A 26,496-nucleotide genomic window follows, 5' to 3' on the forward strand; every position below is an offset into this window, starting at 1 on the left:
AGTAGTTATAAAGGTTTGCAAATAGGCTGTATTTATCATGGTTAGCTTTACTTTTATAACTTTTCTCTGTTTTAGAGGTATTCATGATGATTGGGGGTAAAATTTGTGATTAAATATTTCACTATAGCTTTTATGGTGATATAAGTCTTATTATAATAAGATAGAATTCTTATTATAAAATGGACCAATGCTATTTTCACAATATATCACTTACCTAAAATCTTGTCAAGAAGGCATCATTGATAACAATGCTATGCTGGCTGTGGAAAGCAATGGCTAAAAGCCCAGGCTCTGGATTCGAAGTGCTGTGATTAAATGCTAGCTCCTTCTACACCTAGGGTGTCATTGTGAGCAAGTTACTTCACCTTTCCAAGCCTCTATTTCTTCACCTACATAGGGGAGGCATTTTTTACATAACAGATATTTAAGCATTTTTAAATAGTACTAACTATTTAAAATACAGATAAATGGTACTATTTAATATTTTAAATAGTACTACTAGTATTTAAAATATTAAATAGTACTAGTAGTACTATTTAAAATATTAAATAGTTAATACTATTAGTACTATTTAAGTATTAACTATTTAATATTTTAAATAGTACTATTAGTATTAACTAATATTTTAAATAGTACTACTAGTACTATTTAATATTTTAAATAGTACTACTAGTACTATTTAATATTTTAAATAGTACTACTAGTATTAACTAATATTTTAAATAGTACTAGTAGTACTATTTAAAATATTAGTTAATACTAGTAGTACTATTTAAAGTGTTAGTTAATACTAGTAGTACTATTTAAAATATTAGTTAATACTAGTAGTACTATTTAAAATATTAAATAGTTAATACTATTAGTACTATTTAAAATATTAAATAGTTAATACTATTTTCTTTATCATTAGATTACTGTAAGGATCATACGGAATTATCCATATCAAGCACTAAATATAGTATCTATCACATTAAAAGAGTTTAATAAGTTTTAAATGTTATTACTGAAACAATAATATGCCTTCTAAGTATGATTAAATAATCCCATGGATAGTACTAATGTCATACTTATTTATGTAAACATATCCTATTGTTTTACTTAACTTATGTAAGTAAACATATGTAAACATATGTTATGTAAATATATCCTATTATGTAAACATATCCTATTGTTTTACTTAACTCCAAGTCCCATGATAGTTTGTTACTGGACTTCCTTAATAAAAATATTAATTAAAATTGGATCCTTGATTTGTTTTCACTTTGAGGAAATGAGCCACTAAAAAATATATGGTACAAAAATTATGCAAATACTCTGTGCTGTATTTAGCCATCTTATGTAACAAAAATTTATCAAAATTTGAATTCTAAGCTAGAGTAAAAACTCCCAAGTCATTTTGAAATGGAAGTATTTATTTCCACTTCAGCTTCAAAAAAATATTTGTTGAGTTCATGAGTATCACAATTTTTAAAGCAGGAATGTATATTGAGTTGTAAGTAATGATTAACATAATTATTATAAATAAGTTTAAAGAAGAATACAAATATGTTTTCCATAAATTTTGAAAGCTATGCTTTTAAAACTTTTTAACATATAATTTATTTGAAAAAGAAAGTTGCCTTGCATAGTTGCTTTCAATCTCATCGCCTCAAAATGCTTTATTAATCACAAATATAAAAGAATAGTAGGACGTTTGATGAAATCTGCATATAAAGGAGGTAGACCATTAGGCTCTATGTTCCAATTTGAAAATTTTATAACCTAATTATTGATGTGTCTTAATTTTGACTCAACTTATTTCTTATACGTACAGGAGCTACTGCATATTTAATAACTGACTCCTAACACAGAATGATAATTGAAAAAAATAGAATGTTTCATTGCTTATAAACTGTGAACACTTGAAATAAAACTTTGATTCATTCTCTCTCTCTCCTCTCTCTCTGTCTCCCTCAGGTCGAGTTTTAGCTCAGGCAAGTGGCAATGGTATTATCCATTTGCTAGATCTTAAATCTGGGGAGATTCACAAATTGATGGGCCACGAAAACGAAGCACACACGGTTGTGTTTTCTCACGACGGGGAGACTCTGTTTTCTGGAGGCTCTGACGGCACAGTTCGAACGTGGTCTTGACCCTCAGCACATCCCGCCGCAGAGGGCATTCCCTTTAAGGCTTGAAAATGCCTCCTGTAGTCCCAAACCAGTAAATAAGTGGTTAAATGTGCCAGCAGGTAACATTTACAGTCTGCTTTAAAACATGCTTTGGGCATATATTTTAGTGCTCATACTGTTACTAATAAAAAAATAACTTTATGCTCACCCATTTGTGTCAGGGTCCTTTTTCTCTCTCATTTTGATAAGAATTTAGAGACACGGCATCTTTGCTAGGGATTTTGAAAGAAACAGCTTTACAATGACGCCTAATGACAGACTAGATGAATTACAGGAGACTGATTTTTAATGTTAGAGAACAAACTGCAGGAAAACCTGGCTACTTTAAAAAAAAAAAAAATCAGATCCAAGCTGCAGGAAGACCTGAAGTTTAATCATGCAGCACCAGGGAAGTCTTTCTGCCACCAAAGGGTCAAACAGAATCGACGAGCATACGTTTTCACAGATTGTTTGACAATGATTATGCTTTATCTATTAATAATAATTGGGGACTGCAGATGGCTTAAATCTAAATGCAAGCCTCTTCCGGAACTTTCATCTCTGCAGCCCATCCAAGAACGCGTTAGGTATAATTACAATTTTTTAGAAAAAAAAATTTAATTGTAATTTCAATGCAAATAAGTATCTCGCACGTAGAATATCTTTACCCCTCCTAATGCACGCATCCGCTGTATAAAGTGCGACTGCTTGGAGAGCACTCTAGCCTCGTCTAAAGCAGCTCTGGGATTTCGACAGAGCTGGGCTCAGAAGCCAGTTGTTGGCGCTGTCCGTGGTGCTGAGGAATTCCCGGCTGCCGGCAGAATGAGCTCCAAATCATCAATCTGCGAACTGCTCTTACTGATGCAGAAACCCAGCTAAAGTTACTCCTTTCCTTCACATCCACAGTTAGTATTTTCCGGTGTGTAAGAGGGGATTCAAGCAACATACTGTGGACGATGGTGATGGTATTGCCAGCGGAGTGGGCTTTAAGCTACAGCATGCTGTTGCTGTTTGTGATCCTCAGAGCCTAGCCAAATCACCTCTACTGCCGTAGCAAACACTGTGTAAGTGAACTCATGTGTGGAGGAGACGTAATCAGCCGGGAAATTTCATAGAAGGATCTAAGAAAATGCTAAAAATAAGTTCAACATGATTCTGCTACTGGGGTCTGGATTTCTACAGGACCAGCATTGCTTCTTGCTTTGAATTCTGAAGACAGGTCCAAGCAAATTTCTTATGTGTGTCTGCTGTGTTTCTTTCTGGAAGGGCGGGAGACTGCTTCTTTACTGTGTTTTGAAATGGGAGGTAGAGAGAATGGATTGCCTTTAATTCATGCCTAAAAATGTATTCTTTGGGTAATTAAAGAGGAACTGCTTTCTTAAAACATACCTGACCTTTTAGTTCATTTTGGGCTGTGACCCCTACCACCACCATTAACCTCCAGAGTGATTAGGTAAGTGTATCTTATGACATGAATTATGTTTGTTTTCTCAAAGAAATAGATGCAGTCATTTTAAATCATATGTAGCAATATGGGGAGGGGGGAAAGTTAAGCTGGGAAGTGAACCTCAGTTTAGCAGTGTTTGCTTTCTTTTTAAAAATCTTCAGATAAACATTACATTTGATTTACCCCATGTTCCTTCTCTTAAATAAATAGTATCTTAAATTGTACTAGGGCAGCTCAATTATGAAGGCTTTTAAAAAAATAGCCTAAGAACTTTGTTATATTGAAAATAAATTCTTGTTTTTTACCATGCAGATTTTAAGATATACTTCATATAATAAAAACATATTTAATGTTTATATAAAGTAGATATTACATTCCTATTTTTACCTCTAAGTTTACATTTACCATAACCTAACACATTAATGCCTACCTGTGGCTTACAAAGAGATCATTTTCTATGTCTCTTTGAAGCAGAATCATATGTGTATTTTATATGGCTTATCTTGCATGTATTGACAGATATTGCTGGAATATTATAAGGAAGCATAGTAGCTTTCTTTCCTCCAAGATAAACTTTCTAAATATGTGATGTATAAATGCTTGCTTTAATTAGTAAATTATATTTATGCTTTTTCAGAAGCTTCTGTTATGTTTGTTATTTCTGTAGTAATTTGAGAGAAAAAAATGCTTTGTCAAAGGGAGCTTCCAGATTCTCAAGTAGAATTATAGGTTTGCATTTTCTTGTTCTGTCATGACTCATTATTTTTGACATATTTTATAAGAAATCATCAGCTTTATCACCTACCCAAAGGGAATTCTAATATCAGAGGATATCAGAGGAATTCTAATATCAGCTTTCTCTGGAAAGAGGGCATACTACCTTCCATTTTACTATTACTAGAACTTGTATATCTGCCTTAAAATGCAAATATAATAGTTTATGAAGTTTCCTAATGTCATCTTTATCTTAAGTTATCATCTGTATATGTTAGATTGAAAAGAGATGATTTATCATTGCTCTTAATATAATCTGAAAATAAACCAATGTATAACATTTATAACTGACCTGAAAATGTCCTGTATACCATCTTAGTGTTATTGGCATGAAGCCAATAGTATTTAAATAAACAAATGAGCTTTTTGACAATACTTTTTCTTATTTATTACTCCCTAAAGTCACAGTTTCCCCAGAGCCTCTGTGTGTTAGTTATTCTAAATATTTAAATAAGAGCCCACTCCCAACACTTCACATCAAGCACCAATACTAAGTGGAGTTTACAAGAGTCAGTGTCACAAAATTAATAAGGCATATTTTCTATGAATGGTTAACACTTAATTACGGTTTTAAGCAACTTCCATAAAGAATTTTATGTTGGCATCTTTGTGCAGATTGTGTACATGTAAATATTTTTGACATTTCAAGAGTTATGTTTTCAAGATCTCATAAATTGCATTTATATTATATTGAAATATTTAATTTAAATAATATGACATATATACTAGATTCAAGTTACTGTGAAATAAATTTATAGATAGATCTTTCCTGCCCACTAAGAGCTTCCTTCCTATGTAAAATAATGTGGATAATAATACAAATAAATTTGTTTTTAACAAATTCTTTTAAGCACATGGAATTCTCTTGTATTATTTATTATTTCAAATTTTCTTTCTCTTAATCACTATGGAATAGTTATGTTGTTTTGTTATCAACTATATTTCAAAAATCCAGACTCATGTTCACTTAAACAGGTAACTGACATTGACACCATTGTTGTTCTTTAATTATGGGCATAAATAAGTAGGAAATCCTTTATAGTAGCTCCTTCCTAAATATAATTTATATTCAACTGTTGGTTTATTCCCTTTCCTTTAGAATTAGATTTTTTTCTCACCAATCTTTTGAGCTGACACAGATAATTATAACATGTGTTCCATCACTGACTAGTCCACTTTAAAGAATAATAGAAAATGTGAGTTCAAATATTCTTGAGCTATTTGTAAGTTACTCCTTGTGATCACTTTTTGGGGCTCAGTAAAACCATTTCTTTGGAATTTAGACAAAGCTAGACCTTTGAAATTCAGAAGGAAAATTCAAGCTGAAGGTTCCTATATAAAATAATCCAAAAGGACAAATTTTAATGCATATATTGCCAAGTATCAACTCTCCAAACCTCACAATAAGGCATAGATCGTTGCATGAACTTAGTCTATTTGAGGACTTAGTATCTTCAAATTGATCCCAGTTTAAGAGCATGGGCTTAAATGAATCTATCTTCACTTTATATATGTCAAATTATTCTTTTTAAATATTTATTTTCAGCCTACCCCTCTTGTATTCCCATGGAAGGAGCTGAGTATATTTAATATTAGGAGCACATCCAGAAGTCTTTGAAGAGGGGGATGGCTCTTCATATTCATGAAGCTTGCATACTTCTGTTGGTCATCCCTGGATTGGTCACCTCTGCTGCTATCAGTCATGAAGACTATCCTGCTGATGAAGGTGACCAGATCTCCAGTAATGACAATCTGATCTTTGATGACTATCGAGGGAAAGGGTGTGTCGATGACAGCGGCTTTGTATACAAGTTGGGAGAACGATTTTTCCCTGGGCATTCCAACTGTCCATGTGTCTGTGCTCTAGATGGACCTGTTTGCGACCAACCAGAATGCCCTAAAATTCACCCAAAGTGTACTAAAGTGGAACACAATGGATGCTGTCCTGAGTGCAAAGAAGTAAAAAACTTCTGTGAATATCACGGGAAAAATTACAAAATCTTGGAGGAATTTAAGGTATGCGTTACCCTCCATACTTATTGAATATCAACTTTTCATACCACGTGCTTAGTACATTGCTACATTAAAGTCAGAGTTGGAAAAATGTACTTTTAAATTTCCCTTTAAATTACACAATTTGATTCTAATTACCATAAGGAGCACCATGGTCAACAAACGGCCAATTGGTTTGTTGATCATATTTGTTAAGTTGCACAATAACCTTTATTTTTTTTCCCAGAAGTATTTGGGGCATACCTAACACCTTTTATTTTTGCCCTTAAACGTTTCTTCTCTGTTATTACAAAATAGGTTTTCTGACGGGAACAATTTTGTGTATAGTGTATGTGTCTCCTAAATTAATTTTTTTAATTGTGTTAGTTTTGTGTGTTGCTTATTAGCCTGTATTTGAAGTCATTTAACAATATAGTCTAGAATTATTTGTTTATTGTGTGGAAAAGCTACAGAGATACACTTCTTAGCTGTGGTCCTCATATTAAGAAAATGCATTGGGCCTACTTGTTGTCAAGCAAGATCCCCATTCTGTTCTCTGCTCGCTGGATTTTTTGCTTACAGGATTCCACAGAGAACTGAATTTTTATCACAATCCATGTTAAGAGTAGTAAAAAAGACTGTAATTTTTTTCAGCCTACATGGTATTTTTTAGTTTTTCTTTTATGCTTGCGTCATATTTTCAAAGTAGCTTAGAGTTCATTTTTATACCTTATTGAACTTTCTTTTCCCCAGTGGCTAGTTTTAATTGGGATATCCTACAAGCCTGATCTGAACCCTGAGGTATGAATACATGAAAAATGTCCACCTTAAATGTAATGGCAGTTTGTGCCTGGAGTGTCTGTCATACTGAGGGTTTATATAAAATGTTCCCATTTCATCTAACCAAGTTCTGTGACGAGGTGCTCAGAACCTTAGAGGTTAAATTAGATAAAACCAGTTTTCAGTGTGGGTGTTTATGTATGAGAGAAGACATTTCCATTATTAGCACTGACCCAACTTCTCTCACCACAAGAGTCAAATGGTGCCAGAAATCAGTATGTAGAAAAAAGGTCTCAACTGATCATCATTAGTGTAATCTGTGTATTCATAGTTAATTGTATTTAGTTCATTATTAACCTGGAATGAACCAGGTTATGGGTTCAAGCCAGTTCTGATTTACTCAAGAATACCCAGTCATTGAAACTAGATTCCTTAGGACAAAAAGGAAATTTTAATTATGACATTCAACTTCCTTAGACATGTTATTCTCGACTTTTGTCTTTTGTGTATTATTTTATTGCACAAAATTAAGAAGTAAAAGCATAAGAGTATAGTAAAAGTATCATTGTTGACACCAAATAATAGTTGAGAGTAGAGTACATTTATTAATGGTTTTATGATCTCTAAAATATTGTATGTATTTTGGCATTACCTATTTTTAATTTCATCTTAATGGAAGTAAGTAGAAGTACGCAACACACTTGATTCTAGCAGTCATATCACCCTTTTCTAACATGCATTTTTATCTAGAGTAGAATACAAAAAGGTATTGTAGGAACAGCATTTCATAACTAGCACAAATAAAAACATAAGTTTCTGAGATTTATATAATTTGGTAATCTGTACTTAATAAAGAAAAAAGATTGTCTAATTAACTCACTATTGAAAATGCTATAGTTTTCCCTCTTTATTAGATTTCACTACAAAGGTAATAACTATGTTGCCATGTCAAACAATATAGAGGTATTTAAAGAAAAAGTTAATAATTTCTGTACCCCTTCTAGTTATAAACCTACTGTAATCTAATTTATCCCTACTACTTCTTTACTAATGTATGATCCATTAATATGCACAGCTTTTTCACCTGGCTTTTTGTGTCATAAAATTTTTGATGCGATTTTTAAAATAATAGGTATCAGTTTTTTTAACAAGAATTTACAGTCATAAAGAGTTTTAGAGACTATATAGGGCAAATGTGTCAGGATGAGAAACTGAGACCACAAAAGTATAAATTACTTATCCAAAATTGTCAAGTTATTTACCTTAATTCTAAATGCTGCCATTCTAACAATATTATATGATCTCTCAAAGCAGTTTGTCACTAAGGTCAGAGAGACCTGGATTCGAATCCCAAATTCATCACTTGGATATAAATTTTTGAATGGAGTGCTTAAACTTTTTGATCCACAGTGGTATTGACTATAAAATAGCCATTGTAATAATCACTTCCCTTAGGAGGAGAGGTTGGAAATTCTTAATAACATATAATTTCTCTGAAGTCACTAACCTTGTGATGACGGGTACACAATAGATATTAAATAAATGATTGCCCCCTCCTTCTTAACTCTAATATCCAGGGATTTACTCTAAATTCTAAATTCCTCTATGGCTTTGCCTACATTTTATAATGAAAGTTCAACTTTAAAAGACTTTCAAATGAAGAATTATCATACCTTTTTAAAATGCTCTACTTATCCATGTGAACCATATAACCTAACCTAAGTAAATATTAGCCATAATCTGTCATCTTGATTCTCTTCCAACTCAGCTTGCAAGGAACAAGTCATTAATTATTAAAGATACATAAAACTTTCATGTAATAATGTTGATATGTTAATTAGGGAGGTTGTATTATGAGATATTCTTTACATATAATATATTCAGCCAACAAGCATTTATCAGACTGTTCAGTAGATAAGAAACTATAGACGTACTTACAACTGAAAGTAGGATATCTAGAAACCAAAATCTCTGCTCACAAGAAAGACATGATCAATGTGAAGAGAGAAGGGGAAAAAAGCAGGTAAAAGTTAAGTACATGATTATGAAATCCCAATATAACTCCCAAGAGATTGTGATGTCAGAAGCTTATCAACATAGCATGAGGCTTGGTTAAGCAAGAGATTTGTCTTCGGGATGCTAATCCTATACATCTTGTAGAGTTGCCTGTTCTTCAGGAAGTACTTGAAATTGATCTGGGAAGATTGAAATTCCAAAGAGGAAACTGCCGGAGCAAAATCAGAGATTGGGATGAATACAATCTGCAAAGAGGAGGGAGATGGGTATAATTGGAAGCTAGATATGACTAAAATGCTATCCTAGTAAGAGGCAAAGTCAGATATGTGTCGGTGGACAGTGGATGGAAGGGCCTCGAATACTGGGCCAAAATATTTAGATTCATCTGAAGCATAATAGGAAATAAGATGCAGATTGTTCTGTACATAGATGACCTAGTTAAACATAAATAAAAACGAACGTCCTATATCCAAGCACAGGATTGAATAGAAGTAAAGAGAAATTAATAGTGGCAGAAGGAAGTCTGCTGCAGAAAAACAGAGAATGAGGTGCATAAGGACAAAGACATTCAGGACAGTTTTCAGGGTAAAATCTAATTTCCCTACTGTAGCCTAGATTCTACTCATCAGCCTCTCCAAATCCCTCAAACTCTTGGTGGCTTTTCTTCCCTGTGTGTTTGCACTGCTGTTCCACAGTATGGAACACTTTTTCAACATTGCTCCCTGTTTAAATCCTACTGGACCACTTCAAGGCTCCATTTAAATCTCACCTCAACTGGAAACCCCTCTCTGTCTGTCCTACCTCGTATTTCCCACACTGTATCACTCCTTCCATATGTTCCCATGGCCTGCTATACGCACCATCACTACAAGAACAGTAACTGTTGTCTGATACTGTGAAGAGCTTTATGTATATTATAACACATTTTATTTTACAATAACACTGTGAGAATTATACTTTTATTAGCACTGTTTTACAGATAAGAAAACCAAAGCAGCAGAGTGAAAGTAACTTGTCCAAGACCATACAGCTGGAAAGAGGAAAAAGTAGGACTCCAAGCCAGGCAGCTTGGCTACAGAATCTAAGCTCCTCACCACTTCTACTGATCTATCCCACAGCAATAATGTAATACATCACACTGCAATAATATTAAATCATGTAAAATATAATATGAAATAATATCATGTGAAACCACTCGTCTCTTCCATTAGTCATTGAACCCTTTGAGGCTAGCGACACTGTTTTCTTTTTTCTTTTCCCCTCTATTCCCAACACTGTCTGAGCTACATAACAGTCATTTAACACCTTTTTTGATGAATAGCATACCAGGTCAAACTGTAATCAAACTTATAGGATAAGGAAGTTAGAATTTCTTTAGAATGATTTAGTTTCTATTTATGTGTTATCTCTTCATTTTAATTAAAGAAGCACTGAAAGTTGAGATGAAAAATGCTCTTTGGGCAGTTAAAATGGCACACATTGTTCTCTTATGATAAGAGTACCTATTTTCGTCCTGCCTTTACTTTCTTCCTGTCTCAACCCCTTCCTAACCAAGGGTTGTCTTGGATTCTGTCTCCATCCCAGCATCGCAATGACTACCCAGTGTTTTAGCTGTACTGGTCTCACTCTATGCACTTGCAAATCATAGGTCACACTTCAATATTTTCTGATCACCAAATTCAAATGTAAATTGATCCACGTGTCACCTGACAGGAAAACTGATGTCATTTATATAGGTTGTGGGATTTTGTGGGGTTTTTATTTCATTTACTGATGCAAGTTTTGAAAATGAATTTCTCTCTATTCTTTTTGAAAACTCTAAATTCTCCAAGGTTCTGGTAATATTGTATTAAGATAAAGGTCACTGTATAGTAGGTTCTCTCATCTTTCTTTTATGTGCACCCAGGCAATATGACACTGGAACCTACTTTATGAGAAATAAAACACATAAATAATAAATTATAATAGCAGTTCCTACCAGAAAAAGTTTATTGGAAATGTAGGCTTAACTATCTTATGCTGAGTTTCTCAAAGGAAGAAATAATTTATTTTGCTTAGTATTTTTATAACTCTGATTCTGCTAGAATTAGCCTTTTTGACTATTTCCTTATACTTTAGAACTTGTACTGATTTAGTTGTAGGTCATACACTGAAGGTTATACTACATGTAGCAGAAAGAAATCTTTCAGCTTTTGCATAGCTTGTTTTATTTTAAAGTGATTTTCTGCAGTCAATTCCCAGTGTCCCTAATTCAGGATTTGGATTTGCCCAAGATCAGCTCTTCCCTGCTGACACTGACCTTTGTGTTTTTCCCACTATGGGCCAAAGACAGTGGACCAGGTCTCTGAATTGTATATTTGAAAGGTGCGGTGTGAATATTTTTTCAAGTCGAACATCTTGTGAGTTTGTTGTTGCTTTTACAAAAATGAGCATGTTTTCATGATGCCAAGTTTTTGCCCTGAATTTTATACTTAATATTTAAATCTCAAGAGAATAAAAGGGGACCCGCCTGGCCAACATGGTGAAACCCTGCCTCTACTAAAAATACAAAAATTAGCCAGGCGTGGCGGCAGGCACCTGTAGTCCCAGCTACTCGGGAGGCTGAGGCAGGAGAATCGCTTGAACCCAGGAGGCAGAGGCTGCAGCGAGCAGAGATTGAGCCACTGCACTCCAGCCTGGGCAACAGAAGAAGACTCCGTTTCAAAAAAAAAAAAAAAAGAAAAAAAATTAAGCAGTGGGATTATTTTGCCAAGTCATCACACTCATAAAAAATGTTGATGCCAATTTGGATTTAGAATTGATTTGCCCTTTAATGGGTAAATTTCAACCTTCTCATTAATAGGTGCCACATTATTAATGTCCAATATTGTAAAATTAAATCTGTAAAAACGTTTGAGTGGGAAGAATTTTGGAATTCAGGTTTGGGAGAGTCGTTTGATGTCTAATTGTTTTTTTTAATATGGAGAAGAAAATGGAAGGCAACATGTTCTAGGAGCTGAGGACCAGATTTATGAAAGAACAAGGAAAACCAGAGGCTGTAGAGATATCTCAGTTGAGGGGACTAACAGGTAGGAACACTTTGCACAGCACAACTCACTGCCCCTTGCCTACTTACCCACCTGCCATTGCACAAGTGTCTATGAAAAGCACAGGAACTAAGTCAGATGTTTATACAAGGCAAAGGAGTACAAAAAGCATATATTTGAAGTATGAAGCCTGTATTTATTTTAATAACAGAGAAATCTGTGGATTATGAGAATATAGGTGCAGTTTTTAAAGAATTTTATACAAAAGAGGGTTTTCATTTCTCAACAAATGGGTAGTGGAGTCACCAGGGGCATTTTTAAGTTACTATCCCAAGAAAGAACTAGAAAGCATCATGATTTTATGAGGCAAAGATAATTGGGGATCTTTGTAGAGAGGTTGAGAAGATTAATTCCATAATTATTGGCTCTGCAAAATGCAGTTTCTGTTTTGCAGAGCATGTTGTGGCTTTTAACATTAAAATGGCTTTGAGTGAGTTAAAAGGAATGCCATCCCCTTTCAAGTTGCTACAAAATAACAGTGATTGAGACCTTACTGTTGCTTGTCTGAGGCTCAGCCTCAGCATGCAGAATGAGTGGGTTCAAAGTGGATATTCTCAATGGGGGATTCCCATCTTCGTAAGTAACTGGGGAACCTTTACATAATTTTTATACTCTCTCAGTAATTTCATTTCAGAGATTAGAAGTCAATTTTATTAAAAAATTTATAATTTTCATTGCACACTTTTTGCACTCACAAAAGTACACTAAAAGTTTTTTGCACTCACAGAAGTACATGAAAGCTAGGAAAAAAATCTACTTTTAAAATAATTTATTTTCTTAAAAAATTGCATTGATAATTGAGTGTTATCCTTTTCATATTAAGTACTTTCTAAAATAGAGTAGAATTATAAGAATAAATGGCTTCCAAATTAATTCCCAAAGGAGTGAAATAGCTCATTTACAGTCGGAATTACAGTCTCCTACTTTACATTTTAAGAGAATTGGTGGTCAGCTAGCCCTTTTGTTAGTTATATATAGGAGTAGTTTTTCATACTCACTTACCAATGTTTATTGCTGTCCTTCATATTGGAAGATGCCGCTGTTAATGGTGGTAACTGTGTGACAAGCATGACTACCGAGATTTGTGACTGGGCTTCTGTGCTGTGTGCACATTGGGAGATCGGCGTTGATTTGCAGCCACATCTGAGATTTGCGGAGCTTGTCACTCTTAGTGACTACCCCAGACTTGAGGTCAGTCATCAGTAGTTTACAGACATGATTGCCCATTCCTTACTGACTCACCCATATTGAGAGAAGATGAAGCTGAAAAAAAGAATGACCTGGTAGCCTCCCTTCCAGATTTTAACTCCCACTGTACAAGGTTTTGGATATGTTAAAAAAATTGCCTACTTTTAATTGTTTTTCCTCACCAAAAGACAGAATTGGTTAATCGGGTGATATTAACAAGCATATTTTTTTTCTATTTCCTACATCTTATTTCATAACACAAACCTACATATCTTTGGCAAATTTTGCAGATTAATTTATAATCTATATAATCTAGATTTTAATTACTCCATACATGCATTAATTTGTGTGTGTGTGTGTGTGTGTGTGTGTGTGTGTTAAACTGGAAGGAGCAAGAGTGTTCTTACTTTAAGAAAATCTTGTTTTAAGATTAAATCTTTTGTTCCTACTTCTTAATCGCCATGAACATATTTTCACTTTGTTTTGTTATCCTGCATCTTGATTTATACATCAGGCAGTGTGTTTTATGAAGGACAGCACAAGAAAAACCTATCGGTGTATTTTTTAGTTGTCTTTTAGGGAAGCGTTTGAAACAAAGAACTAAGAGGAGAGTTGAAGTGATCAATGTCTTTGCTTTCTCAAACAACAGGCATTATTAATTGGAAACTGGCTTATTTTAGAGTCTGTACTTTGGGTTTTATCATCACTACTGATTAGCATCAGTAATTTCAGTCTAACACACTTCCATTGTTGATTTCCTTGCCTCTAGCCTGCTGTAGAGCATATCACAATAAAGCCATCTTTGCAAAGGTTTAATGACATCATGGAAAGAGTGAATAAAGTACTAAAGTGACAAGAAAGATCATTCAGCTCCTGAAAAAGTTTTCAGATGACATTATTCTATGGCTGTATAAAGTTGTCTACAGGGTATAAACTTGCACTGAACACAACTCTTAATTTTCCCATTATGTCACATAACCATGAACAAAACTCAATATACGTTTATTCTATCTATAGATTTGATACAATAATGAGACCATATATGTCTTATGAAGAATAGTATTGAAGATTTGAAGATTATAATATTACATATCAATTTATAACAATTACCAAAGCTCAAAAGGTTTTTTTTAATTAAACATTATTGGGTTGGGATTTTGAAATAATTTTTGTTTTAGTATTTACCTTTCACTACCATTGTTACGTCTTGGTTTGGGATTTTATTTCTAGTATCTGCATTCATATAAATTTTTCTGTTTGTAAAAAGGAAGGCATTATGGTTTCTCTTTTATAGTCTAGGTCCTTTCTAGTTTTGAGCACTGACCATAGAATTTTAGATCTAAAACAGAACTTTGAAATTATTTTATCTAACTCCCATATTTTAGAGGTGATAAGAGAAAGACTAACAGAAACTTAGTGATAACAAACTTCCATTGTGCCAAATAATGGCACAGCTCATTATTTGCAAAAGCAGTATTAATATGTCACATTCCTGTGATCTTTTTTCTGTATTTTACTACCTTCAGGTTTAACAGAAAAATACCAGCTCATTTGCATCTTCTTTTCCAATAAATATGTTGGATTCAATGATTTATCTCAGCCAATTGTCTATAGAAATGTGATATCAGGACCTATCACCATGACAACACAGAGTTACAAGTAGACAAGAACAATAAAATATTGGCACATCAGAAATCAGTCTTTGATACAGATTGGGTACAATTTGTGAAACTAGCCTAAGTTTCCAAAGGCTGTAATAAAAATGGGGCCCATTGTCTAAAACAGAAAAATTATGTAATTAAACCAAACAATATAGGCCAAAATAAAATTAAAATATATTACATCAAACATTACCTATTTTCACTGAGACTACTTTATACTTGGATGTAACAAAGGAGCAAAATTAGCTGTGCTTACTCATGTATTTTGATGGTTTTAGAAAATGAGGACCCAATTTTTTTTCACTTAGCAAATTCTCACCTCTCACTAGATGGCAGGAATGGAATATGCAAAATAGATGGTATATGCAAAAATCTCTAATTCTGTGGCATTAGAACAACGACAACAACAAAAATCTCTAAACTGGCTGATGATCAATATCACCTAAGGAAGGAATGTTGCAAAACTTCAGATTCCTTGACCTTTCCATCTTAAATTCCGATTTACATCATTTAAATCTATGTTATTCTAAAGTTTCTCAGATTATTATAACTCTCAGTAGGGTTTGGGAATCACTGCTATAATTCAGCCTTTTCTAGACTGTTTTCTAAGGAATACTAGCATCCTGTGTGATTCTTCCTAAGGATTTCAGTTATTTTTCATGGTCAAATAAATTTGAGAAATGATGCCTCCTTTAACCTCTCTTGGAAACGAGCAGTACACGTTAGTATACTAAGACTACTTGAGCATATTGGAAGGTAGGTTTGTTTGAAAGTTAGTATGTATAGTTCAACAGCTGAGAGCTCAAAAGGGTGGTGAAAATTGGATTTTAAAGCAGGCCCTACCACTTACCAGCCAACTGACCTAGGCACACATTACTTCACCTCTTTATGTCTCCATGTATACATCTATAAAAGAGAGATAATAGTAGACAGCACTTGGCATACACCACGTGATTTATAAAAGCTACCTGACATTTTTACTACTATTACTATTAATACTAAACTGTATTTAATCCAGAGTTTCACAAATTTATGTGACAGTAGAACACTTTTTTTCTCAGAACATTTATTAACATCTTAAAGTTCACAAAAGTTCAATGAAACACAGTTTAAGAAATATTTTGCTAATGATTCACGATAGGCTAATTCCTTTGAATTTTATGAGCAGTTAATGATGAAAATCTATTTTTTCTCAGCTTATCTTTTAATATTTTGTTCTTTTTAAAGTTCCCAAAATCGTATTTAATGTGATTATTTATGGAAATTTATGTTACAAAAAACAATTTAGTTGAAAAATGACTTTTAAAAAAACAGTGGCAATATCAACTACAAGTAGTGGATTCTCTAAGACAAGGGTCAACACACTATGCTTCATGAGCCAGATCCAGTTCACAATCCATTTTATTAATAAAGCTTTATTAAAACACAGCCATGCTCATTCACTTACATATTGTCTATGGTTGCTTTTAGAATATTCCAGGCACTGTATGACCCACAAAATCTAAAATATTTACTATTTGGCCTTCTGTAGAAAAGGTTTGCTGATCCTTGCCTAATCTGGAATCAGATATTCTTCCCTTTCTACTTCTCTCAAATTGTGCTGTCACCAAATCCTTCTAACTTGCACTCTTGAAGGTTACAGCCATTTGGGTACTGCTGGATATCAGTTTTCTTTCATCAGTGCATGGTCTCAGGGATCTCTTTTCACACAAGTAAATTTCAAAAAGCCTGTAGATCTGTCTATTTTAAACGTATACATACTTAACAGCAGGAATGTTAAATCCTATTTCTCTGCATTCCTGACTCAGAAGAGTACAGCTTTGCTCTTTGCACTGATGTATTATAACAATAATTTTCCATTTACTGAAAATTCTCAAATAAAACAGATAAAGATTAATTTTTTATCTTTTTATATCCTATGTGTTCTCTTTTGATAAGTCAAAAAGTTATCTTTAATATAATAGATACATTTAGGATTATATTAAGTGAAAACATGTATACATTATTTCTGCTTACTTAGGTACTCAGTCCATTATTGAGTTTTTAAAATCAGCTTACATACACAATCCACAGTTTGATCCCATTAAATAAATATCCCTTTCATATAGAGAAGTGGTAGATCTTGTGGGCTGTACCAAAATATAGAAGGCAGAAATCTGACCCTCAAGGTGCTCCTAAGTCTATCTAAAGGAAGAATACAGGTACCACTGATGAGAAGTGGCTTGTGATGACTGCTCTAGGAACTCAGATGAAGAAAGAATTCAGACCGGGTGTGGTGGCTCACCCCCGTAAAACCAGCACTTTGGGAGGCTGAGGCAGGCAGATCACCTGAGGTCAGGAGTTCAAGACCAGCCTGGCCAACATGGTGAAACCCCATCTCTACTAAAAATACAAAGATTAGCCTGGCATGATGGTGGGTGCCTGTAGTCCCAGCTACTTGGGAGGCTGAGGCAAGAGGATCGCTTGAACCCAAGAGGCGGAAGTTTCAGTGAGCCAAGTTCCGGCCATTGCACTCTCCAGCCTGGGTGACAGAGCCAAACTTTGACTCAAAAAAAAAAAAAAAAAAAAAAAAAAAAAAAGTAATTCAGTCTGAAGAACTAAAGGAAGATATGCTAACAGTGGGGGGTTTCAATGCATTAAAAGCAGTTGAGACAAAATTGGAAAGTTTGCAAACATAAAGGAAAAGCTTATTCAGAGAAACGGTGTCAAGCCGAGTGACAAGAGCATAGGGTATAGAGAGTTAGAGAGAAATAAGAGTCAGGCGGGAGCATGGGACCAGTTCACAGCATGAATGCTAGGCTAAGGAGCTCGGGTCAAAGTCTGAACTGAGTAGACAGCCACCAAAGGGCTTAGATCAAAGAAGCAACAAAACTAGATTTGTGCCTAAAACAAATACCAATAATAGTTGGCAATTTCATTAAGTATCTTGCACATGCATTTCCTTATTAAATTATTGAATCCTAAAATATTTTCACTCCCATTTCACAAATGAGAAAACTGAGATTCAGAGAAATTTGTGCTTTTGTCTTTGTGATAAATGGAGATTATCAAACTTGACAAATCAAGAAAGGTCTTCTAACTCTAACTCTAGGGTTTTCTCTCTTACATCTTATCAGCTTTGATTAATTCACTATGAACATTATGCAAGTAATGTGGTAGAGATAGTGTAGTTTTCGTTTTGGGTGTATATATTTTCTATATTGTTGAATGTGTTCAATTATAAGTCTATTTCATGTTTAGTCCCCTCTTTTTCACAGAAATGTGGCACATTGCTAACATGAGGAAAATTCTTTTCCTGCTCCAGATTTATAGGGCTTGATTGGTTTCATTTCAAAAAGCTCCCACTGTCAAAAGAAGTATGCTTCTAAGGCACATTCCTATCCATTTAAAAAACAAACTGCATTCTGAATGAAGTGAGGATTGGCCAGGATTATTTTTGCCAATTTAGAGATTAAAAACAAAATTCTAAATCAGTGAAATACATATTTTTAAAAAAGAAAATACAAAACTTGTTAATGATTCTTGCAGTCTTAGAAATGCAGACTCTCTAATATTTCACTTATTTTCACTGCATGTTAGCTTTATTGCTCTATCCTAAATATGACAGAGAAAAAACCAAAATTGTTCAGTGTAACTTTAATTTCCCCCAACATTAAAAATAAAATCCTGCTAAAATTGCAAACCTTTGACTGCTGAGATGTAGGAAGCTTCATTAGAGACAAAAAGGAGAATCAGAGAAATTTTTCTTTTGTTAATGAGACTCTAGGACATTCACATTGAAACTAAAAGATACTTAAATCAAGACTCCAAAAACTGTGACCGAAAGTTACCCTGTTAAAAATCTGTTTTTGGCAAGAATCTGATTAAAGATTGACGTTTCATCTCTGTAAATAAGAATCTAATTAACTATCTAAAAATAGTGTCCAATGCCATTCTCAATTGAACCACAATTTGAGTGCAAACATTGTTGTGTTTTAGAGATGTAACACAGATTGCTTTCAAAACTCTGAAAGATGTACAGTTGTTCCTAGGTATACACAGAGGACTGGCTCCAAATCCTCTCCAATACCAAAATCTGCATATACTCTGTAAAACTGTAAGATACAAATTTCTTACATAAAATGGATTAGTATTTGCATATAGCCTATGCACATTCTCCCATACACTTTAAACTATTTCTGGATTACTTATAATTTCAAATACAATGTAAATGCTATGTAATACTTTGTTATACTGTACTGTTTAGTAATAATGGTAAGAAAAATAGTCTGTAAATGTTTAGTACAGACAACCATCCATTTCCTTTCCAATACAATATTTTTGATTCACAGTGGGTTGAATCCATGGATATGAAACCCACAGATATGAAGGGCTGACTGTATGTTTTACAAATTCAACATTTCAATTAATTCATAATGAATGTCATTATTCCATAATTTAATAAAAATAAGTTATAACTAATATGCTCCCTTGAGAAATACACAGCCATTGCAAATGGACAAAGGGTGAGGAAGGAAACTCTGATGCAGTTGAAAGCTATGATGGCAATCATAGTCATGTAATCAATGCCACATCGTTTACATGTGCTTTCACATATTATATAGTTTAGTCTCAAAACAATCCAATGAGAAAATTAGAGCACTCTTAATATTTTATTATTAACTCCATCTTAGGGACAAGTGAAAAACCCAGGCTCAAGAGGTTTAAGTAACCTGTCCAAGGTAGAACAGCAAGCAGCATTTCATGCCAGGATTTCAGCTGCAAGTGTGCTTATTTCACATTATCATATAGCCAAGTTCCACTGGGTGATAGCACTAACAATTTTTATACATGGTTACAAAATTATCACTGCTTCTGCCATACCTTATCCCAAAGTTATACACTAAAGCAGAGAGGTTTATCAAGAAAGTACTCAGTCAAGATTTTTTAAATTAAAATATGCTTTCATGTTACTGCCCATAAGCCATCTCAATATATTTTTGTGGAATGAGGTAAGCTATGAACTAAGCATCAAATAATGAACTATCAAATTCAGTAGGAAATTACTGTTTGGACTTTAGAAATATATTTGAATACCAGCAGTTATAAAGCACTTATTATTATTACATTTTAATTACTCTTTCTTCATAACCTGTCAAAGTATGACATCAGCAAATAGAAAAGGAAGAAAAAATTTCAATTTTTAGAAAATCTTTGCACACAGACAGTGGCAAAAAAAAAAAAGGAGCTCCTGAGAAATAATCTGATTGGCACTTCCAATACAAATGGGTTTGGTTGTCCCAGGGTGATAACTCCCATCCCTTAGACCCTAAAAGGTCTTGAATTCAGTGTCATCCACGCACTTTTAGCAGGCTGAGTTATGGCTCTTTCTCTTTTCTGTTATCGCTTCCTTTCAATGTTTTCTGCAGAATAGGCCAGGTCATATTCATCTCCTATGATTCTTTCAGGCTGTAGAATTCTCACTATGATGTACTCTTCCCCAACCATATGTGACCTTGCTTTATTGCTGTTGTGGATGACTGATTCTTTGTCTGATATCAACAATCTCTCCTTTCCAGTGTCAACAGAAAAGTTTTGAAGTTATACAGTTGCTCACTTTTTTTCCTGTTGCGTAAACAGGCGATAAATGTAGCACCTTCAGCATGAAAATAACATGGGTTCTGCTGACAGTACTCAGTTGCTTTGTCAAGGATGTTTTTTATACCAAAGCCAACTGTCAATCCAGCTTGTCAGTGAAGGACTAAGGACTGCTGCTTTTCCCGAGTATTTCACAAGTATAGGTGTGGTACTTCATCAAAACCTTGATTTTATATTAAATCCTCAAGTTTTTGTCTATATGTTTGAGACCTCCTTTGATGATCATAAAGGCAGCTAAATTATCTTTTTCCTCTCTAAAACATACCCTGATATTTCCTTGATAAGTATACAGTGCCTACTTTAAAAAAAAATACATCTTTGATTGCAAATAAAGAGATATTGTTGCTTACATTTTCCTTACCTACATTTTTTAAAATTTACATTTATATGTTTTCTTCATATTTTGGAAAAAGCTGCATTTTACTGTCATGAGACTCCTTGAAAATGTTGAGGAAAAATATTGGTTCTTCACACCATCAGTTTGTTGGTATAGGCAGAATAAAATTATAGGGTTACCTGCCCTTAAATATATACTAAAGTATATTTTTAAAACTTTAGGAAAAAAATGTATTTATTATTATTATTTTTCTCTTGAAATGGAGTCTCACTCTGTTGTCCAGGCTGGAGTGCAATGGCGCAACCTTAGCTCACTGCAACCTCCGCCTCCTGGGTTCAAGCAATTCTACTGCCTCAGCCTTCCGAGTAGCTGGGACTACAGGCACCCACCACCACACCTGGCTAATTTTTGTATTTTTAGTACAGGTGGGGTTTCACCGTGTTGGCCAGGCTAGTCTCAAAATCCTGACCTCGTGTGCTCCACCTGCCTCAGCCTCCCAAATTGCTGGGATTACAAACGTGAGCCACCGTGCCTGGCCAGGAAGAAAATAATTTTAGGAAAAAAAAATAGAACATTGCTAAAATGTCGCTGTTGTGTAGCAACAACGACAATTTCAAGAATGAGTAAACTTTTTTATACTTGATAATTAATAATTACAATTGGGTACTTCATCAATTGTTTTCCAATCTTCTAATATTTTACTTTAACTCAGAGTGCATGCAAATGAAAACAGAAAGATTAAATACAGTGGCTAAGTTTTCTATTATATAGTACCGTCAGTTATTCTTACAGAAAATGTATTTGTTTTTTAAAAACATCAAAATATGTTTTTACAAATATTTCAACTCTTATTCTAGATTGCATTTATTGGAGTAGGAGAGACATATAGTTCATCTCAATATACCTTATATACACTACTTTGTATACAATGTATATTTAATGAATATGCTGAATATTTTTTTAAAATTAGACATCATATTTCTGAATTGTAGTTTATTACCTACCTAGTTTATTATATCTACATGGGCAAAGCTATGCGCACTCTACAATCATTTCACTAAAATGCTTATGTTTTCAACAAAAATGAAATGTTTTTTGATAGACACACTGAAAAAATATACTCCAGATTATCAAAATACGAACTCCACCAGAAAAAGCCAGAACAGCTACTACTTAACTTGTAATGCAGATAATAATACCACGATATACATGGTGAGTAACTGAGATGGTTATTTTAAAAAACTCTGTGCATCTGTTTTTTTTTATTTGCTTCCTCAGTATTAAAATTCTTAAAGAAGTTTCAGCTTGATGTCCATAATTTGATGAGTTTCAACCTCAGTGTTCCAAATATGCTCCAATCAATAGGGCAGATTGCTGAAGAGGTCATCACAATCTCATTAGACCAGGAACACTGAGGAGCATTTTAATCAGTGATGCTATGGGTCATCTTTTAGATGATTGTGAATTTTGGTTAAAATCCATTGGATCAGTTGATTATTAGGTGACATCTGTTGCATGCAAATTACTGGCTACGGGAGTGGCAGTGGATGCTAAATACTTTTGCACTTTGTAATTTAATGTATATTTTAATGAAGCGAACAGTGAGATTCCTGACAGGCATGAGCAACTTTGAAATAGAGTCTTCCAAATTTTCATACAGTTTGAAAGTAATAAGATTTGTTCCTTAAAGTGATAAAATTTATGCCATAAATTATCTCTAAAAGAAGAGTGCTTCTAAAAGCTGTATTGTTTCCTTTGTGGAAAAGATTAGATTTTAAATAGTTGTTTAATGGGAGTTTTTTGAAAAGTAAACAAAGATTTTCTTTGATCATTTTTGCTTATTATGAAAGAAATGAAGTACCCCTTGGTCTCTCAAGCCTAATATCACTTGATCAAAAGGAAACCCATTTATAGGGTTAGTAAGTATAAACTTGGCTCTTAGAATATATCCCATCTATTTGTGTATCCATCCCTTGAGCTTTCAACAGTATTCACAGAGAACTTTCTAAGAAACAAGTGTTGTTTTCAGAATATTCAAAATGTTGTTGTTGGGCTTTGTACTCTATCCCATCCTTTTGGGAAATGGACATGTTTAAAATCAGGACTTTTTCTGAAAAAAGATTTTCTAATACACTAAATTGTTGTGCTTAATAAGCAACCATTAAAATTGATACACATTATAAAATGAGACTAGCTTTTTCTCAGACCCTTTAGCAATTCCTCTGCATGTATTCTTGTCCAAATTTAGTTAGCACAGTATTTTCTAGTGCAATAAAAGTCTGTAATCATCTACTGCTAGATAGCCTAGTCAATGGAGTGCTTGAAGATTGACTTACCTGTGATTTGCATGATGAATATTATGAATTTAAAATTACCTTTAGAGGGTGAGTTCGTGTGCATTGCCATAATGTTGGAACCCAAATAGTTATTTCATGACTCACAGTCGGAAACCTTTTTCCCCAAAGTGCCCATTATAAAATTTAAATAAAATACAACCATCTCATTGACTCAAAATCATTTTCACGTATAATGAACACAGATGAAGCCACCAAGAGATATGGTTTAGCAAATAAGAAAATATAGATTATACATAAATGATTATGAATTTTAGTTAACAAATATTTGTTGAGTATCTATCATGTGCTAAGAAGTCTTCTAGGCGCTGAGAATACAACAATGAACAGTGTATTTTAAGGAGATTAGAATCTATGAGGACAGGAGCAAATTTAGCAAAAAAATGTAAACAAATCAGTAAGATAATTTCACAGACTGATGAGAGCTCTGAATGGTTGACATGATGGACAGAGAAGATGAAGGGGCTGGATGACCTGAGTCTTGAGGGAAGACCTCCCTGGAGAGGTGGCATTTGAGTTGACACCTAGATGATGAGACTTCAGGAAAAGAAAATGGGTTCGTTGCTTTTCATTCTTTCATTTTTCCTTAGTGATTTATAATGTCCAGTTTCACCATTCACAACTACTCTTTATCTGAGGCCTCTAATGATAATTTTGATTTTAGTCACCTAAACCAGTATTTATGAAAGAGTCTCATTTTGCTCTATTAACTATACTATATATAGCAGGAAACCCCTTTCTAATCTATGGCCAGCTGGGACAGCATTTGGAATTGCCATACAAGGTATGTATTTAGGGCCAGGCACAGTGGCTCACACCTATAATCCTAGCACTTTGGGAGGCCAAGGTAGGTGGATCATTTGAGGTCAGGAGTTCGAAACCAGACTGGCCAACGTGGTGAGACCCTGCTACTAAAAATACAAAAATTAGCCAGGCATGGTGGCATGCACCTGTAATCCCAGCTACTTGGGAGGCTGAAGCAGGAGAATCATTTAAACTCAGGAGGCAGAGGTCGCAGTGAGCCAAGATTGTGCCACTGCACTCCAGTCTGGGCAACAGAGTAAGACTCCATCTCAAGAAAAAAAAAAAGTATGTATTCAGAGATAGCAGAAATTGCTTAAATGCAGTTCTACATTAGTTATTTAAAAACAGTAAGCTGTAGTAATAACAGATTTAAAACAGATATATTAACTGCTCAAGCCACCTGATATACATATTATATATAAATATATGTAAAAACAAAAAAATTTGACCTCTAATCCTAATTTCAACTAAAATTTATGAAAAAGTAGTGAGTGAGTGAATGTTACTGTATTTTCTAAAGAGTGCATAGAAAGGCCGGGCGCAGTGGCTCATGCCTGTAATCCCAGCACTTTGGGAGGCTGAGGCAGGCGGATCACGAGGTCAAGAGATCGAAACCATCCTGGCTAACACGGTGAAACCCTGTTTCTACTAAAAAATACAAAAAAATAGCCAGGCATGGTGCAGGCACCTGTAGTCCCAGCTACTAAGGAGGCTGAGGCAGGAGAATGGCGTGAACTCATGAGGCGGAGCTCGCAGTGAGCCGGGATCACGCCACTGCACTCCAGCCTGGACGACAGAGCAAGACTCCATCTCAAAAAAAAAAAAAAAAAGTGCATAGAAATAAAGTGTTCTGTGAGGTTTCTTAGAAAAAGAGTTTTCTTGTATAAAATTTTAGGATGGTATAATTTAATCACCATACTTACAAATCTCTAGCTGGCAAAAGCCATGTATTAGTCATAATTTCACATTCTTCTTTAGAAAATGCTAGTAGAAATAATTTTTCCAGGTACTTCTTTCAGCATTCTCTGTTTCTCTAAGGATAGCTTTATTCTTTAAACTTTGGTTTTACAGGGATATTTTCAGGTTTCATCTATAGTTTTCACATGGAACAACCCAATAAAAGGAAATCTGTAACCAGCTCAATGCTTAAGATATAAAGATTGATCCAAAGTACTATGAGTTTTACACTGTAAGTGGGAAGGATTTTTAAAGTTTGAACTTAATGTCAAAGTAGCATGCTGCACACTCCTAGTAACTTACTGCTGTTCAAGCAGTATCTTTTTACAAATGTAGGGGCAGGCAGGGGCAATGGAGAAAGTCAAGTTGAGCAAGAGGACAACAATAGTGCCGGAATTGTAAGATTATGAAAAGAAAGAGGCTTGGCAAGTCTGGAGAGGATGGAAAGGGGTTCTAGCTTGAGGTCAATGGGTTACATTTGATTGAGTGTTTACAGTGGGATCAGAGGGGCACAAGGAGGCTTGACATGAGAAAAAGTTCACTAAAATAGAGACAGACCATTTGTAAAAACAATTTAATGAAAACAGAAGAGGAAATCACATGCATATGGTAAGAGATTCTGAGTCAGAAAGGGATGGCATACAGTACATAAATAAAGCCAGGGTCAGGGCAGGGTGAGAAGCCACCAATGATTAATGTGATGTTTTTATTTTTCTCATTTATGTTTTTCATCATTCAAACCCTATTCAAAAAATCAGATATATTCTTATCACTAAGGCTTGTGGTCTTAGCTCTTCCTCAGAATATTTCTCAGTTTCCAATGCTTTATTGGTCTTTACTGGATTATTACCTGTTAACACTTCTCGCAGATGCCTGCACATCTAGTTACCGGGCTCCAAAGCTTGAAGATGCCGAGGTCTCCAAGAATGCAACCCTTGTGGCAACCTAACTTTGGCAACTACAGTTTTCTAACTCACATTTATAGAAAGTTAAAAAGCTCTAAGTTTTCATAATAATCTCATTATACACCAAACACCTAAGTAAATGGACTTCTCTTTCTTAGCAGGAGCATCAGAACACAGAATGGTGATTCTTGTTACCAAGTGGCAGTCCCTTATAGCAGTTAGGCTACTGGATTCAAATCCTGCCTTTGCCTCTTACTACCATAGGCCCTGGGAAAGTTATTAAACCTTTCTCAGCCCATTTCCTCATCTGTGAGATGAAGATAAAAACAAGTCTTGCTTCATAGAATTATTACAAAAAATAAGTAAGTGGATATAGGAAAATTGCTTAGCACAATGCCCAGTGTTTAA

At 34.3% G+C, this 26,496-nt stretch overlaps 2 protein-coding genes across 8 annotated transcripts in view; both read left to right on the top strand.

Annotated features, from left to right (window-relative positions):
• The window catches only part of SPAG16 (sperm associated antigen 16), a 1,161,742-nt gene extending 1,159,424 nt beyond the window's left edge, over positions 1-2,318 (top strand). For all 4 annotated transcript variants that reach the window (XM_055290509.2, XM_055290510.2, XM_055290512.2 and 1 more), the window contains one exon: positions 1,957-2,318. In XM_055290509.2, the coding sequence (XP_055146484.1) occupies positions 1,957-2,132 (176 nt within the window). In that variant the 3' untranslated portion in view covers positions 2,133-2,318. The remainder of the gene's footprint in view (positions 1-1,956) is intronic.
• A 738-nt stretch (positions 2,319-3,056) lies between these two features.
• Positions 3,057-26,496, top strand: part of VWC2L (von Willebrand factor C domain containing 2 like) — a 166,280-nt gene continuing 142,840 nt past the window's right edge. For 2 of the 4 annotated variants that reach the window (XM_055290514.2, XM_055290515.2), the window contains exons 1-2: positions 3,057-3,603; positions 5,918-6,387. In XM_055290514.2, coding sequence (XP_055146489.1) covers positions 5,998-6,387 — 390 coding nt within the window. In that variant the 5' untranslated portion in view covers positions 3,057-3,603; positions 5,918-5,997. Of the gene's footprint in view, positions 3,604-5,917; positions 6,388-13,278; positions 13,384-26,496 lie in introns of those variants that run through there. The other 2 variants (XM_055290517.2, XM_063645691.1) reach the window with 2 other exon arrangements.

Source organism: Symphalangus syndactylus, chromosome 8, assembly GCF_028878055.3.
Source record: "Symphalangus syndactylus isolate Jambi chromosome 8, NHGRI_mSymSyn1-v2.1_pri, whole genome shotgun sequence".
Classification (NCBI taxonomy): Eukaryota; Metazoa; Chordata; class Mammalia; order Primates; family Hylobatidae; genus Symphalangus; species Symphalangus syndactylus.